Raw genomic sequence first — 18634 nt, forward strand, 5'->3', positions numbered from 1 at the left:
TGAGACAGCCCATTCATGTAGAAGCAACCATCATTTGATCAGACCGGTGATCATCATTTCAGCAGAGATCAGCAATATCTACTACACTTTGTATTGAAGTGCACAAAATACTTTGGGATTTTATCTTGGAACACGAGGCATGACAGCTCTTGAGACTTCCTAAGCATTCACATTCATATAAGTGTTGGACGCATTAAAAAGCACACCATGCTGTCACAGACTAACCTTACTTTGTGCGTGTTCCAGAGCTGTCCCGTCTGTGAGTCGCTGGTTGACTCAATAGAATGTTTGAATGTTGGGAAGAGAGCAATCTCACTGCAATCTCTTCCTTCAATATCTGCCCTTCCTGAGTCAAAGAAGTATTGAACTCATGTGGATATGCTATTGAACTCATCCGGATATGCTACTTAGAAGGTGTATGAGTATTGGGCAAATACACTTATTATTAGTAACTTACAGTTTCATCACCCAATGGAACCCCTTACTAGGGTTGAAAAATCGGAATTGCTCATTCATTTTGAGGAAGAGAGGACGTTCTGCCTTTTGTCAATATTTTTGGGGGTCCACTCCTAGCTCATTTGGAGAAACTTCGGAAGATGATAAACCCTTCTTGAGCAAATCTTGCTCCTTTGTTCATCAATGGTCTCGACAATTAGCACAGACACATGCAAGTCTATGAGAGGATGGAGAGGAAATCTGTGGACTTCGAAGTGTTACCATGCATGTCTCCTGAGAAAGGGTCACTTTACATCATGGATATATATTTGCCAGAGCAAACTAATAGACCCACGCTCAGAATAAAAGCTAGGTCATGTGTCTATGTTATTTGATTCCTAACAATTAAGGGAATGGATCTTTCAGTCCCACCATGGAACTATGTGTACCCAAAGAGAGCAACAAAACTAGCCAGTGTCACCTCAAAATGTTCTGTTGTCCAAATTACCAGACATTGGCAGTGCTTTTGGCCAGGGGCAGATTACTGGACATTGCCAACATGTTTGGACATCATTTCAAATCATCATTTACAATTGTTAAGTGTTCCTCTTTAAAATATATGGCCTGTTTTAGATAATGGCAGAAGGAAGGAATACTCTGTCACACACGTGACAGATATCCCATCTGCGGTAGTACTATCTCCATAGGATATAATGGGATTGCAATAAGGCGGATGGGATATCCGTCACATTTGTGATGGAGTATTCTCCTCTGCCAAGATCTAAATCAGGCCCATAATTAGCTCTTAACATGTTAATGACAGTGTCTGGAGTTCTGTTGAGTAACATTTACATACAAAGCAAACTCAATTTTCCAGTGTTAATGATGAAAAGTTCTAATTTTATTGATGATACAGAGGCGCTCATTATGATGTTTCTCCTTTCATCCCACACTCTTCAAGACAAGCCTTTTGAAGCTGGCGCTAGACTTGAGGACTTTTTGAGAGTGGCTGATTGGTCTTTATCTTCCACATTTAAAACATTTTATCATGAACCTATTGCATGTTTCCTTACCTGTGATGAATTTGTATGAAACCTTTTGTGTTTGCGTATTATCCCACCATGTAGTAATATTTTAAGACTTCAATATGTGTCTATATAAATACAAATCAATATATACACATGATTTGTGCTACTATGTTACCCTTCCATTTATTTATTTTTTATTGATAGTTTTCTTTTTTCTTCATTCCAATTGCACTATCCACAATCCCTCAATCAGTACAAAAATACCTCAGAGGTCAGTGATTGGATTACATTCCCTTCTTGATCGAAGGTACTTTACTCCTTTTTTTCCACAGCAACTAGTCAACAAAACAATATATTTTGAACAATGCAAAAAGAAAAAACTTTTTAAACCTATTATTCCTGGGTAGCAATGGAGAAAGAACTGCAGGATGATTGAACCAGATCCTGAACATAGTGTATGTAATGAAGGCATTGCCTAAGTCCCTTCTCTTTCTTGTTGAGAAAAAAATAAGTCAAAATTGAAAAAGACATGGACAAAAAGTAACATAGATAAACCTCCGATCATGAAGAGAAATATAATCCAATCAGTGACCTCTGAGATATTATTGTCTTTGGACTTCAGTGCATCCCAATGTGTGTTAGTGCATTTTGAAGCCTCAGACTCACTAGGTGGAAGCTCTTCACAAAGTTAGGGCAAAATAAAGAAATGCTCCTGGTGAGAGAAGACACCTCTTTTGGCCAAAGGTGGATATGGGGCTAACAGAATCACACAGTGAGTTTCTTCTGACCAGTTCCATAGATGTGGGTGCAAACCTCTTCAGCAGGCACAGATTTCAGGTGATGGCATATAATGCCCCCACAGGGTAGGGTCGTTTTTTGAAGAGATTGTAGAGAAGAGGTTAAAAATGCTCCAAATGAGAGCAGGCAATGCTGAGGGCCAAGAAGGGCTCTTTTACCTTACCTTGAGATAACAGTCTGTCAAGGTAAGTACTTTTGCCTTTTGTGATGGGATGTAGAAAACAGTAACATCAATAGTCTTGTTAATATTTGTAGATCTTAATGATTGACTCTGACTGATTTAAGTATGCATTATTATAGCACACTCATACCCAGCAAGAGTCTCTAAGTGCAAAGTGATGCAAATAATTACAAAAGGAGTGCTTGGTGTAGGCAGTCTAAGCTGGACAGTAGTTAGAAATGGAACAGATCTGAAACACCAAATGATTCCAAGTAAGGTTAATCTGTACTGAAAGTCTAATTTTTCTTTGTTGCTATGTTTGACAGATACATGATGCTGCAGTGCAGAGCCCAGCACTGGGAGATAATCATTCAGGGTGTTAAGAATCTGCAATCTCATTGTTTCCTCTGCAATCTAGAGAGGCCGTGTACCTGACTTTCTGGCTCTGCTTATTCATGCTTTTGATGCACTGTGCTTCAATGAGGCTGTTCTAGGTAACCAAAGACTGGAAGAAAGTTACAGTATTCTGTAGAATGGAAGACATCTTCAGTGTTCTGTAGGATGGTAAAAGGTGACATACTTCCCAGTGCTGGACGGAATCATCTGTACACAACCTTATGTCCACTAAAAACTGCTACAGTTCATCATAGTAAGAGGTTAGGTACTTCCAACTCCAAGGTCAACGGGTCACAGCTTTCACATTTAATAGGAGGCAAAACCTATGTCTAGATCTGCTGTAATTTTGTGTATTGAAGTTAGCTAATAAAACAATTCCCTCATCAGACTACCCCGTACCTTTTTCTGCAATGTAGTAAGGGGGGATTTCATGGCACTACCTATCATCACAATTCTTATGCCAAACATCTCTCAAATTCCAAAGTGGCACATATTTCTGTAAATCTAATGTTTGCTCCTTTTGGTTTATTTCAAAGGGTTTGGCCACCTGAAAGTCAAGGGTCAATTGGGTCCCTCCCATTGTGTTGTGCCAGATGTTATCACTATCACCGACATGACCAAATAAATACATAACCACCCCATCAGTCTCATAACCACTGCTGGTGATTTCCAGGTCATATTCTGAATTTTAGCTGAGACCTTCCCAACACTTGTACACAGAGTATTTTACTGTAATGAATTTAAAAAGGAATATTTCCTATCCTCGACAAAAACACTTTCAGATCAAATATGTCATATCAGAATAGATGTTTCCAACAAAGTTCCATAAATTGCCCACCCAAACCTGATCCACACAGACAGCTACTACTGCTGCATTGATTTTACTGCTGTGAATTAGGGGGAAGTAGTGAGTCCGGGAATTTCTAAAACAACTAACTCACTGCATGCTAATGTGGCCCCCACAGATGAGTGTAACACATTGGGAAAGTTGAATCTCGGCCCCCTCTCCTTTACCCGTCTAGAACCAAGCGTTCAAGGACGTACAGAAGGAGCCAGTGAATTATGCTTTTCAAATAATTATATTTCCCACATTGCACCAGTAGAAAAATAACTGCTGAACCTCTAAATGACTTTGGTAAGATTCTGTAGTAGACAGAGTATGTGCTGGGAGAAAACTTCATACATAGAAAAAGGATAAGGGAAAATTCACAGCTGTTAATGTGTACTTATTCAAAGTTTTTTGCTTGTACTTTTACTTGAATGAGAAATTTCAAAGTGGTATTTGTATCCTTAATAATGAAATGATCAGTGTTCTACAATACACTGTCTGTAATGACACATAGAATTACATATTCCACCTTTCCGATGATTATTAGGAGATTTATGGGTTAATGTGCTTCTTTTGGGTGAAGTCCATGTACTAAGAATACTCTCTGGTCTCTACACCTTCTTTGAAGGACGGTCTTAGAAATGTACTTGCTAGTGGTTACCTTGAATTTCAATGCTTATGATCTTTTAGTTACCCAAAATTGGAACTTGAATCCGAGTACCCAGATGTTAATTCCTATGGAGGTGTAATTTAAATGAAGCAGTAGTTTTTTAGGAATGATTAGGAATGATCAAACCCTGTTCTACTATGCACAGTCTGTGTAATGACACAGCAAATGTCACTCTCCCTTTATCATTGTAGTGTCACAAGCCTTATAAATTCATAGGGTTATTTTGGGTGAAACTTGTGTTCTAGGGTGGGGGGGCATCTGAACAGGGGTTGTTACCACACTTTGCACCATGCCTTCTTCAAATCTAGATTTTCTCCCACCCAATGCTCCAGGTCTCCCCACCACTTCTTTGGTTGACTATGGTGTTTTAACCATGAGTATATCCTTACCCATACTCTTAATTTACTGATCATGTGTCCCAGCCAGATTGTGGATGCAGTACTTACTTGGGTTTTTTAACAGGACGAGGGATGTCCGCGCAAATTTCTTTGCTGGAATATTGCAGGCATTAATTCCAAGCTGCATGATGCAGACTGGGTAACATTCATCAAGGGGTTTGACATCATTTTTCTCTAGGAGACGTGGTCTTATTAGGATATTACCTTGACGGTTAGACTTCCCATAATCTTTTGGCATCACCTTCAGAAGCAGGGAGAGCGTACGGGGCCCTGGTGGCTTGGTTTAAACCGGGTCTAGGATGTAGAATAATCCCTCTAGATCTGGGGGAGGCATTTATGCAAGCCTTTCAGTTAAGGTGGGCCTTTTGGTCTGTCATTTATTTTATTAACTTCTAACATAATGATTTTTCCGGTAGGGAAAACAGAATCCTGACTAGGCTGTTTTCCTGTATTGATAATGTGGACACCAGGCAAGCTGTTTCTTCTGGCCCTTTTAATCAAATTATGGCAGGTGACTTTAATGCAGAGTTAGCTTCCCTGTTTCTCTTGGCCCTCTCAACGCTTTAGACTGACCTGGAGGAGGAAGAGTGTGTGCGTGGTAACATCATGGATCCCAGAGGGTGCATTTTGTTTTCCTTCTAGCTGTCTTACAACCTGGTTAGTGCTATTACGGCTCATATTGTGGCCTATACTCCTACATTTACAGCGTGAGGGCATGATTAGGTAATTGACTATATTTTAATATCTAGCAGTATGAGTCACCTGGTAGCCAACGAGAGGGTGATCCACACCTTATATAGTTATCACAATCCCCTAGCCCTTTCCATTGGTATTGGTAATATGAACTATAGCAATTATAGGGCTAATTTACCCCTGGTTACCAAGGATCAAGACTTGCACCTATCTTGGTGCTCGCCAGGCATGTCCAAAGTAATGTCTAGTTTAATTAAGGAGCACACCTGCCTCATTCAGGGACGTCCTTGGAGCCCTCCATCTTATTTACTGAATTTAAAACTCAAACCTGCAACATTAAAATTATGCTATGTAAGCCCTCCCTCTCTACTGAGAGAAGGGACAACGATTGGCTCGACAGACAGAGCATGTAGAGTTGCCAGAGACAAGTTGCATCTTGCACTACATTCTAGCCCTACGGATTAGGGGCTCATCAGGATTTGTAGGAGGGAAATATTGAAATACTTAGGAGCTTATTTACAATCCCCTCACGCCAGATGTGTGTCACTTATTATGTGGAGAAAAAGTGAGGCACAGGCGGCGCAAGAATCTTGTAAATAAGCTCATTAGGCCCCTATTTATACTTGGTTTGTGCTGAATTAGCGTCATTTTTTTTTTTTATGCTAATTCAGCGCAAACCTAACTCAATATTTATACTTTGGCACTAGACACGTCTAGCGCCAAAGTTATGGCATTAACGCTGTTGTCTGGAGGTAGGCATTCCTGTCCAGAAAAGGACGATATGGACTTTGCGCCATATTTATACCCCCGTGCTAGGCTGATCTACAGATTGAGAAATGGGACAGCATAGTATTTATCCTGCCAAGCTAAGGACACCCAAGAGTTTTGGAACCTATTGAGGGTCACACTTGCTGTGGGGGTGGGAGGGCACCAGACATGGTAACTACCCACATTATCCCTGAGTCATGGGTTAACCACTTCAGCAACATTTATCTATCTAATGGTAACTGTGACGGTGAAGGGTTGCTTGATGCACCCTTGCCTCTGAGTATCACCTTCACAGAGGATGAGGTTCTTAGCGCTACCCAGAACAGTCTAGCAAATAAGGCCCCCAGCCATGATGAGGTCCAATGGACCTGTTTAAGGTAAATCCGGAGTACTGGGGCCCCTTGCTCACAAATGCTTTTAATTCCGCAGCCAAAGTTGGTATTGCTGAATCTTGGCAGGAATCTGTTATTGTTCCAGTGTTTAAGAAAGGTAGCCGGAGTGATCCTGCTTGCTGCTGGCCTTTCACCTTTCCTGATTTAATCACAAAAATTATAGGAGGGGTTGTCTTGGAACACTTGCTGAATTGGATGGCTAGTAATAATACAATGTCCGCAGTACAGCATGGGTTCAGGAAAGGCCTCGGAACCACTGAGCAATGCTTAAATATCCATCTGCTAATTGCCAAGTACAAGATTGCTATGGGTTCCTCCATTATTTGCTGGGCATTTCTGTCCTCTCCTCCTGTGCTGGTGCACAAATTGCTGCCTAGTGCCAATGCAGGAACTCTTGCACTATGGTGCAAGGATGCCTGCATTGTGTGAGTTGTGAAGAATGCAGCACACCCAGAAAGAGGAAAAACCGGGAGAAATAAATATATTTCTCCCCCTTGAGTCACTCTTACAGCACCATTGAAGTGACCTAGGAATCTGACGCATTCCCAGACTTGTAAATCTGGAAATGCATCAGATTCCTTCATATTCCATCGGTGTTGAGTGGGAACACCCCAATCAACACCCATGGAATGCTCCTTTCACGCAGTGCAGTTTTATACGTGAAAGGGGTCCATATATAGAAGGCAATGAAAAGCCAAGGAAGGTGGCTTTTGCGCCTTGTAAATATGGACAGGCACACTGAGCCACCGAAGCATAGAAAAATTACGCTCTGTGTTCCAGGCTACTAACAACACAGTTTTTAGTTTGTCACTATAAAAGTAATCAGGTAAAGTTATAAGGGCACTACATTAAGCATGTGGATTCTAAACTTACATTCTAATAACGAATTTTGGAATATTGGATCCAGAAAAATGCTGGATTGAAGATTTCACTTAGAGTGAGCTCCAACTTGAAGACCTTGAGAATGTATTTTTTTATTTTGCATAATTCATCTAACGTGCCACTCTATGCCTATGTTTGACGGCTAGTACTGGATGTTTGCTCAGATCTGCACACGTTTTCTCTGAATAGCAATAGCAATAGTCAGGACAAAGTAGGTGCTTAGGGATGCTTTAACCTAATCTAGGTAGCTCTCCGCTTAAAACAGTGACCCTCCCTGTTCTGACAGCGTACCTTGCCCCATATAGTCTAAATGTGCTGAGCCATGAGAAAATGTTGATTCTCATTTTTGACAATACTGTGTATCTCCCAATAATTCTCAAGTACAAAAGTCATGCACAAGTTACTATTACCTTTAACTGCACCTACATCAGGTGGGAGATGATCAGCTTTAACAGAAATACATTACTATAGGTAGTTAGAGACAAACCAACAAGACAGCGCTTAGAGAGAGGGTGCAAAATACAAAAACATGCAGTAAAAGACGCGTAGCAAAGCTATGAGACGAGTTAGGCATGCTGAAGAAAAAAGATAGAGGCTATTTTCAAAACAAAATAGTAAATGAACGGCTTGTTTAGAGTATGTTACGAGTTAGCAGTTACAACTGCACATATTTTGGTTAATTAAAACGCAGAACTCAGGGACACCTCTTTCTAGTAGTAACAGGATTACTAGAACTTCACCACTTAAGTAGACAATAACCAGTGTGACACAATGTATTTACTCATCTAGGAATATTACTCTTAACCTTTACAGGAATAACTACAATGTTCTAATTTTGTTTATTTGAGCATGTGGACTTAGGGGGTCATTCCGACCCTGTGCCGTGAATGACGGAAGCACCGCCAACTTGCTTCCTAGCCCATTCTGACCGCGGCGGTAAAGCCGCGGTCAGAAAACCGGGGCCGGCGGTTTCCCGCCGGTTTACCCCCGGCTGGGCGAATCCGCCAGGGCAGCGCTGCAAGCAGCGCTGCCTTGGGGATTCTGACCCCCTTCCCGCCAGCCTGTTTCTGTCGGTTTTCACCGCCAGGAAGAGACTGGCGGGAACGGGTGTCCAGGGGCCCCCTAACAGGGCCCAGGGCGGCTTTTCACTGTCTGCCTAGCAGACAGTGAAAAGCGCGACGGGTGCAACTGCACCCGTCGCACCGCCGCAACACCGCCAGCTCCATTCGGAGCCGGCTCCTGTGTTGCGGCCGACATTCCCGCTGGGCCGGCGGGCGCTAACTTGCTTAGCGCCCGCCGGCCCAGCGGAAATGTCAGAATGCGGGAAGCGGTATTTTGGCCGCGTGGCGGCCAAATGGCGCTTCCCGCCTGGCGGGCGGCGGAGGGCCTTAGTCCTTAAAAGTATGTTAGAAGAATATGTTATAGCAGTAAATAAACTGGAACATCACAGTGCTGTCTAGTGTTTCCTACATGTTTGTGAAGCCACATGTGTGTGAGTCCACTCACGTCAAGAAAAGTCTTGTGTGAAAAGGAAGCAGCCCAGAAGCTCTATTTTTGCTCCAGCTTGTAACGCTCCTTACAGCAGATAAATTAAAGCTCTGGGATACATTTTGGTAGCTCCTAGACACAATTCCCACACCACCATTGTTTAAAGTGTACTGAAGAAGAGGGCTTGCACAGCAGCTGGCTGCAGACATGCAACTGAACGGGAAGCAGCCTTAACCACGACTCATGAACAATGAAGTCGTGGACAACGAAAGCGGAACAACGCTTTCGTTAACCACGACTTCCTTGTTCGGTGCCTTAATCATGCATGTGCTTAACCACGTACATGTGTGGTTAAGGCACAGAAGAAGGGAGTCGACTGAGGAGGACGACGTGATCAAGTAAGTGGGGTGGGACTGGGGCTGTTTTAGGGGTGAGGGTGGGAGGGGTCGTTTTTTTTTTTTTTTTTTTTGCGGTGAGGTGGGGGGTCGAGGACTTTTTAGCTTTAGGGAGTGGGAGGGTGTGGGAGTGGTTTAGGTTTCGGGACGGGTGAGGGGGGTTGGGGTATTTTTAGTTTTAGGGGGTGTGGGGTCAGGCATTTTTAGTTTTAGGGGTGGTGGTGGGGGATCGGGGTGGCATAGCGGTGGGGTGGGGGTATTTTTATTTTTAGGGGTGGGGGTGGGGGGTATGGGGTATTATTACTTTTTGGGGGTGGGGGTTGGGGTGGTTTTAGGTTTTAGGTGCGGGGTGGGGATTTGCGGTAATTTTAGGGGCGGGTGGGGGTTGGGGGTTTTAGGGGCGGGGCTGGGGGTTGGGGTGGTTTTAGGTTTAAGGGGAGGGGGTGGGGGATCATGGTAATTTTAGGGGCGGGGTAGGGGCTGGGGTGATTTTAGGTTTCAGGGGTGGGGTGGGAGGTCGGGGTAATTTTGGGGGTGGAGCTGGGGGTTGGGGTGGTTTTAGGTTTTAGGGGCGGGGTGGGAGGGTCGCGGTAATTTTTAGGGTTGGGGGGCCACGGGAGTCGCATGTTGGAACCATGCATGCTGTTCACTAATGCCTTTACCAGGAATGCCTTTACAACAAAAAATTGTTGTTAAGGCATTCGTGGTAAAGGCATTAGTGCTAACAATGCAGTCGTTGTTCCGACCCTGTTGTTTAGGCATGCGTGGTTCTAGCATGCATTGTTGCGATATACATTCAACTGAACATTTCAGAGTACCCTGCACAGCCCATAGAGTGGTGACACATTCTATTCGCACAAGGCACGCGACCCAATGACATTAAAATTGTAATAATGCATATTTGGAAGAGCCTTTTGTTTTAAATCAATAAACTTAATCAAGAATAATTTGAGGACAGGAACCGGCCTTGAAACGTCATGCCACCTACACTTCCCCTTCTTCTGAAGCATGCGACTGCTGCACAATAGTGGCTTACAGCAAGAGTCCTTACATCTGCCTCATCTTTAACCAAAGTCACAGCCTCAAGTGAGTATCCTCTGTGGCGTCATATTTACCACATAACATGACTCTTAATGAATAGACAGAGAACAGGTGTGGTGGATGGCGCACCTGCAACTGTGCATTATCTTGTTACATCATCACAGACAATGACGATGGAGGACGAGTCCTACGTGATGTTACTGAGCTCTGACGTAACTTAATACAACCTTATATGTAATACTTGTGTGTAGGATATCTGTTAAAATGCCATAAAAAGGGGACTGTGAGGTTTCACAGGCAGCCACAATTCTGTATCTGGTAAGGGCACAGTATGTAATGCAGTACGCATTTAAAAATGAGTACTTTATTTGCCTCCCCCTACACTACCCAATTGATATATTTCTCACCTCAGTCCCTACCTATTTATCATAATTTCCATACTAAATTACCCTACACCCTAGAGTAAACAGTTTTAGGGGGGTGAGATGTGGTAGGAATAGCACTGTGATGTCATGGCAACATTATTTTTAATTACATTGCAACTATTATTTCATAATTGCGATAACAGTGCAGTTGTAATGTCATGGTTGTACTGTAACCAATCTATATTTGCAACGCAGACACCAGAGTATATTAACACTTTCTTATTACAACTCAGTAAAAAAACATGACTGTGCTTCTTCGAAAACTCTTTGTACATACCCGTCTTACCTTCATCCATCATTGTCACTGCTTCTTCTGTTATCTGATTTCCTGGTCCCACAGAAGTGTGTGCATAAAAGTAAAACTTGTATCGTGTGCTCAGACTTAAATTTCTTAGCACCAGATTAGTCTCGTTGGCAGGAATTCGGATCTCTACTTGAGGGCCTAACCCATGTGTGCTGTTAACTGTTTTGGGAAAGAAACAGACTCGGTTATTGAATTCAAAATGTTACACATGTATTCTATCAAAACTCACCAAAATTATCATTTTAATACCATCTAGCCACCGACTTATAATTTGAGGTGACTCAGAGATATATGATGCTTAATCTAACATCGAAAATATTATCTGCCCTCTACTTTACCCCAACGAACACATATGCATGAGCTAAACACCAAAAAGTCAGGACTTCATATATGTTCAATGGGATATGTTGGCAATTTGAAAGAGGTTTAGAACTAAACAAATACCTGAAATATATGATTGCTAATTATGTGTAAATTTTTCTTTGCGCTGTGAAGCTCCATATAAAGTTTGAGATTATGTGACAGTATTGTTACACGTGCACTAAACAGCTCTGGTCTGTTTTCCAGCTCACCCACGATTCGTTACTTTATGTTGCAACAAACGTGGCCATGGCTTATGTGTGCGGCGGGGCATTCACACAAGATGTTATTTGGATTCACGTCATTCCACTGATTCTCAGAGTTTAGAGACCCACAGAATGTGTTTTGCACTGACTCCCTGCCAGTGATAGTTACTATCATACTTCTAGATAGAAGCAACAGGATTCCTTCAACGGCTACCAACGAAGTTTTTGTGTCCATATTAGATGGAAGATATATCAGTGCATTAACACTCACTGCGACCCTCAGAAGTGATCTGAAGGCCACAAGTTCAAATCTGAGCAGAGCAGAATCTATCACCCATCCTTCAGAAGTTGGTAAGAGAGTACCATAAACTTGATAACAGTATCTTTGTGGATAAAGTGCTTAGAAACGACAGAAAACCGGCATGAGAAACAATAAGAAACAAGTTATTATCGATTTCCCATTTCCAACTACTATGAAATAGCTCCAAGTGGAAAGGACTGAGGCCTGATGATAGCAGATGCCCAGCCTAGGTATGAAAGAAACAGACCATAGAAAACACTGTGGTCACATTTTGAAGCGGTCTGAAAGATCGAATCCCGAGAAAAACGCTTATTATGTGAATCTAGCACTTGGGAAGCCGAGATTCCTCTCTGAGAGTTTTTTTAAGGGTACTGCTGTGAAGAATCTGCAAACGCTTTCTACCTCTGTTTGATGGTATCTATTGTTCAATCAGGTTTAACTTTCTTTCAATACAGATTTAAAAGTTTTATAGGAATTGAGGAACATGGTAGAAGGTGTAACTAGGCCTGGTGTATGCCTTTATTCAACGAGAAACAGATACCGACCTATATGTAAGCATAGATGAGCACAAACTACAACAGCAAGGGTTGTATAGCCATGCCACACTATGAGCATTAAATGCAGACAAGTTGGAGAATTTACATGGGACCAGTTAAAGAGAATTAGGTTTCCACCAAGGTAGGTAATCTCTACAAGGAACCTCTTGGTCAAATGCTACAGGTAAAATACACCCTAAAACATCAACATGTTGATAAAACATTGCTCTATCTGAAAATATTAAATCCATCTGATATACAACCTTGAAATATATCTTGGATGAGTTTCTTCTCCTGGACATCAAATCCAGAAAACGTGGATTTCTACTACTGTAATCACCATAAATACTCACTCCAGTCCAAATACAGTCTTTACCTCTCAGCATCTCTTCTAAAGTGTTCCCACCTGCTAAATTGATTGGCTTCACTATCAGCCAAAACTTCTCAGATAGAAGAACTTTCAAAACCTGATTCAGAATATGTTTTCCAACTAAAGAATTAAAACCATAAATCCCTTATACTGACGTTGGAGCAGCAATGCAGACGCTAGTTCTCTTGTATATTGAGAGGGGCACTGCCCTACTTTTTGGTCTTCTGAACCCCACTCTGGTGCACTGCAAATTAATTATCTATGCCGCAGCTCCCATTGTTAAAGGTGCAAAAATATCAGACCACACTGCCCCAATCCCTAAAAACTGTACAGGCTCCCTCTTGAAGTCAGATTTGACTTTTCAATGGGTTGCATCACAAATAAAGCACTACATCCTGCTCTCCCAAGCTACCTGAAAACAAGATATGCAACGCAGGCAGCTCGAGGAATACTAGACGTAAATCCAGCCTTCAGCTGGGGATCTCAAAAACCAATAAGACAAAAACACTGAAACAGGCGTTTTCATGACAAGTCGCAAGAATTTGGAATCAACCTTCAGAAAACATGCCTGATCCCCCATCAGCTTTTATGTTAAACGGATCTAAAATCAAACCTGTTCAAATTGCACTTAGAAGCATAGATAGTGCCATATCTGTAAATATTGTTACTGTACCTGAACGCTACCAATAACTATTGTTACTGTAATTGCTGTATGTTTCCAGTGAAGTGCTCTATTGCTCATGTGGCTAGATCCGTGCTATGTAAATATTTAAGCACTCTATGGTACGGTGTCTGCTATACTCAGCTAGTCGACAATCATGATGGAGCAATATTGAGCATATTTGGAAATAATACGAAAAAGTGCACTCTTATGTGTGGTTGGTGATAGATATCGGGGGTGTAATGGTGAAACAATGAGTACAATGGCAGTCATCACATGACATCTGTAAAATAAATTAGACCAGTGCACCAAAAACGGGTGTCGAGCCCTCAGCTCCATCTCATGTAAAAAGGCAGATGATTTAAGACAGGTGAAATGTGTTTTGAAACGTAACAGTTCTGTCGCAAATGTAAATGTTGTGTGATAATATACATTCATAAGCACATTTGTTTTTCCCAATACTCCAAAATATGAGTGCAATAATTGTCACTTGTTCCCATGTTTAAGTGCTTTTATTAAACAATCATACATCCAAAGGGACACAATACGTGAGTTAGGGCCAGATGAAAGCTAATTTGCGGTCGCAAACAGAGAAATTTGCCTTTTCTGATCTCAAAATGGCCTTGAAGCATGTACTATCCATATTTTGCAAGTCGGTAGCCTGTTACCAACTTGCAAAATAGCGATTGGAACTCGCTATTTGGCAGGGGTGTGCCCAGGACGTCTCTTGCTAATTGTGACTCGCAGGCTCATGTATGATTGTTTTGCAACCTTGAATGTAGTCGCAAAACAATCTCAGTTACCACCAATTTCGAATTGGTGGTAACCTATTCACAAATGGGAAGGGGCCCCAATGGGGCCCCTTCCACTTTGAAAATCAGGGCTCCAACATTTTTTCAGAGCAGGCAGTAGTCCCACTAGCCACTGCCTACTCCAAAAAAAAATAACTGAAATGTTTCATTTTTATTTTTTAAACGCATCCCAGTTTCCTTTGTGGAAAACGGGCTGCATTAAAGAAAAAACTGCTTTATTTAAAAAGCAGACAGAGACAACATGGTGATCTGCTGACCCCAGCAGGCCACCACCCCTGTAAGAGCGGCCATTAACAAATGGGTTGAAAATTGCAACCTGCTTCATGAATATTAATGAGGCAGGTCCCTTGCAGCCCATTTGCAAATTGCAAACAGTGTGCTTGACACTATTGTACATTTTGTTTTGGGACTCGCAATTTGCGATTCGTAAAAAATCACAAACTGCAAGTTGCAAAGCAAAATTGTCATACATTAGTGCATCAGTAAGAAAACATCCATATTTTTGCAACACTGACAGACATTAACACTTCTACATCTTTGAAGCAGGGTCACTATAAGTTAAGTAAGAGCAGAAGGATCATGGCATAATGACTATAGTGCTGCTTCTTTGGTGCAGAATTACGAATGGGTTTTGAGAGTGGCTGGGTTTGGTTGCGAAGGGTGAGAAGTCACTGCAAATGCCTCTCATTATAATGCTAGAATTCTTAAAATGTAACTAACTTTAATCTACTTTGAATATCATTATATGTTGATGGAAGGGAATCACTTCTGCCCCTTGTATCAAACACGATGGAAAGAGCAGTGACAGCTCAGTGGCAGGAATCTGCAGAAGACACTGCTTTACTCCACCCCTTTAGGCTCATTTGTAGCTCACTGTAAGAACTGTGGCTATAGTGACCTCAGTCATACGATCGATCAGTTATGCATAGCATATTCATTTCTGCAGTGTCCTAATGTTATCATATTAATTAGTGATATTCGATGCCCTTGAAGAGAGTCTTTGATCTCCATAATCTGGTGCTGGAGTGAACTGTTTCCTCCCTGGCAGAGAAAATTCAAATCATTCAGCTGGGTCTGTTCTCCTCAATGTTCAAACCAATGGCATGGAGACGTCAATCCGGATTTCTCCTTACCTCACCTCTCCGGTTTATCTGCTACATGGATTTCTCCCGATCTCATCTTTTATTTAATTCTGACCTCACCCCTCTAATATATCTGCTGCATGGACAAAGTTTTTCCTTTGTGTTAAATCGGACGCAGTGCAAATAATTTTTAATAAGAGTGAGGTGGATGTTTGTCCCTCGTTACTCCCCTCTCCACTGGATGAAGTATGCTGGTGTATAAATGCAAATTGGTTGACACTAAGGCCCACAAAATCTGAGAATCAGAAATTGCCCAAACCAGTAGGATTCTAGATTTGTTGCCCCATATATGGGACTTTGGCAACTTCAATTTATCCACCATAATGTGTCACTTATAATGTCTGCCTTGCAACAATTTGATCAAGTTTGTGCCCAAATTGAAGAGCGGCACTGGCTTCTGGTGCTGAAATGGATCTCCCTGAAATCTACTTGCATTATGCATTACATTTTCTACTGTGCCTCTCTCCCTCTCCATGAGCTAGTGAAGTTTCATATTATGCTCTTTCACATTTCTTCAATCCTCATCCAGGTTGCTGCTCAGGTTAGGCGGTCAGATAGGGCTGCTAAGATTAGGTGGTCTAAATTAGGGGCATGTATTACACTATACAATGGAACTCTTTGCTTTTTAGCGTTTTTTATTCTAAAGACAATAGATCACTTATTCGACAGTGACAGCTTGCACTTTATAAGCATCCTTTTCGATAGACATGTTTAGGAGCACTGGCAGCAGCACGATCAACTGCATCGGGGCTTGAAGGTGTCCAAATTTATGATGGGACATTCCTCCTAATAGAACTGCATTCAGCTTCTTTCAAAACATGCAATGGTGGCTGTTTTATTTGTTACAATTTCACGAAAGTTGGCTGAACCACAATGGTTTTTATAAACTGAGACAGGTAACTGCAATTCAATACAGATTAATGGTAGGATGAGTATATAATATTTGTCCCTGTATGAGGTAGGCGAACGCCTACATATTTCAGGTAGCACTTAAGCCGTTAGAGGGCAGAGTCATTTTTGATGCTGTGGGAAACACATTTTCCAGCTGAATCAGGAATTCAGGTGAAGGAGTAATACAGTGTTCCTGGTATCCACTATCCCTCCTTATTTTTAGGAGCCATATGAAACTACTTGGAATACAGTAGTATTCTTGCATCCTGGAATTACTGAGAACCATAGTATCAGGAATGCCCTGTAGGGTAATACGGATGCAGTATTTCCTGCCTCCTTAAATGAAGGCCTTAATCGTTAACAAGCGATTGCTGGACATTGGTCGAAAATGTGAAAATCTTTCCTTGGAAACTACAATTACTTAGGAACACACCAAGTTCTTCACCAGCTAGTGAAAGGACATAGGATTGCTGTATCTGGACTGAAGGAGATACTGACAAACAAATCTAGAATCAAGCCATTTATATATGCTTTGTGCTATGTTATCAACGGACAGTAGTGTGTAAAAGGTGACTTGAGTTGCCAGGATTATAGATTTGTAGCTTAACCTCAATCAACGATCATACACTGATCAACCCCTATTGACTAATCAGTTTTCCCAAATGAGGAAAAATTGCAGCAGGCAGTGAAAAAGGATATTGGACAGAAGGGGCAGGCATTTTAGATCAAGAAGGTGTAGGCATGATATTGTCTGGCTACCTACTTTATGAGGCATGGATGGTGTCAGAAGATGCTCATTTCAGAGAGGCGCATGCGCACACATCAATTTGCTTTGTATAAGTTTCAAAGAGATCTAAGGAGCATGAAATCTTCACTGAGAGAGTGTGATGTATAATAGACCAAACAGCTGCATTTTCAAGAATGCTGTTAAAATCACAAAAGTGACAGAAGTAACTGTAACTCTAGTGCTGAGCTCTGCAGATAACTACATTGCAGCATTTTTACAGCTGGAATCAGAAGGAATACCCCATCGACTGGAGAAGGAACTCAACGGAGGCAGGCAGGTCGCTCCCCGCTCCGCCGCCCAGTGCCACCTCCTCACCGTTCCATTCCGTTCCCTTTGTGTCCATCTCTTCGTTCCAGCTTCCCCAGCCGATGTGTCCCCTGCAGCCCCTCCCGCCTCCCCCCTCCACCTCACCGTTCCGTTCCCTTTGTTTCCTTCTCTCTGTTACAGCTTCCCCAGCCGCTGCGTCCCCTGCGCCCCCTCCCGCCTCCCCCGCCACCTCACCGTTCCGTTCCCTTTGATTCCTTCTCTCCGTTCCAGCTTCCCCAGCCGCTGCGTCCCCTGTGGCCCCTCCTGCCTCCCCCTCCACCTCACTGTTCCATTCCCTTTGCTTCCTTCTCTCCGTTCCAGCTTCCCCAGCCGCTGCGTCCCCTGCAGCTCCTCCCACCTCCCCCCTCAACCTCACCATTCCATTCCCTTTGTTTCCTTCTCTCCGTTCCAGCTTCCCCAGCCGCTGCATGCCCTGCGGCCCCACCCCCCTAGCCTTCCCATTCATCCAGCTCTCCCTCCTCCCAGCTGCCACTCCCTCCCTCCCCCCATTTATGGAAGCCGCGATGCCGCCGCGTGCAGCGGGCGTGCCGCTTGCGTGCCAAAGGCGGGCCAAAGGCAAGACCGTCTGTGCCCGTCCACGCCAAGACCGCGCCCAGCGCCAGTCCCCCTGGCCCTCGCAGACAAGCCTACTCCCCCCTCATCCTCCACTCACTCAACCAAGGCCCTCGCCTCACCTGCACCCTTTCCAGCCCCACTCACACTCATGGATCCTTCACTTGCCACACCTGTCATTTCTCCTGCTCCTCCTCCCTCACACCACACACCGACCACAGCGACCCCCCCGATAACACACACAACCCCCCAATGCAACACACACCTGCTCTGCCCCCACCCCCACCAACCAGCCCCGCAGCACACAACCCCACAACCAGAACACACCCCGCAACAACACCCTCATGCACCACACCAACGCCACCCACCACAACTGCCTCAACTGCCCGCTCCTCAACACCGCTCCCTTCACAATCATGCCATAGAACTCTGGGACCTCATCACATCACACTCACCCAACATCGCCTTCCTCACGGAAACCTGGACCAACCCCTCCTCAGAACCCAACATAGCCATCGCCACCCCAAGGGATACAAACTCCAATGCAAAGAACGCCTCAACAGGGCAGGGGGTGGCATCGCCATCCT

General features: G+C 43.2%; 1 protein-coding gene across 23 annotated transcripts in view; it reads right to left on the reverse strand.

Moving 5' to 3' along the window:
- LOC138287896 (neuronal cell adhesion molecule-like) overlaps window positions 1-18634 on the reverse strand; it is a 799924-nt gene that overhangs the window by 62832 nt on the left and 718458 nt on the right. For 12 of the 23 annotated variants that reach the window (XM_069228880.1, XM_069228870.1, XM_069228868.1 and 9 more), the window contains one exon: window positions 11085-11261. In XM_069228880.1, coding sequence (XP_069084981.1) covers window positions 11085-11261 — 177 coding nt within the window. Of the gene's footprint in view, window positions 1-11075; window positions 11262-18634 lie in introns of all 23 variants that reach the window. The other 11 variants (XM_069228863.1, XM_069228866.1, XM_069228877.1 and 8 more) reach the window with 1 other exon arrangement.

This window comes from Pleurodeles waltl, chromosome 4_1 (genome assembly GCF_031143425.1).
Source record: "Pleurodeles waltl isolate 20211129_DDA chromosome 4_1, aPleWal1.hap1.20221129, whole genome shotgun sequence".
Taxonomy (NCBI): domain Eukaryota; kingdom Metazoa; phylum Chordata; class Amphibia; order Caudata; family Salamandridae; genus Pleurodeles; species Pleurodeles waltl.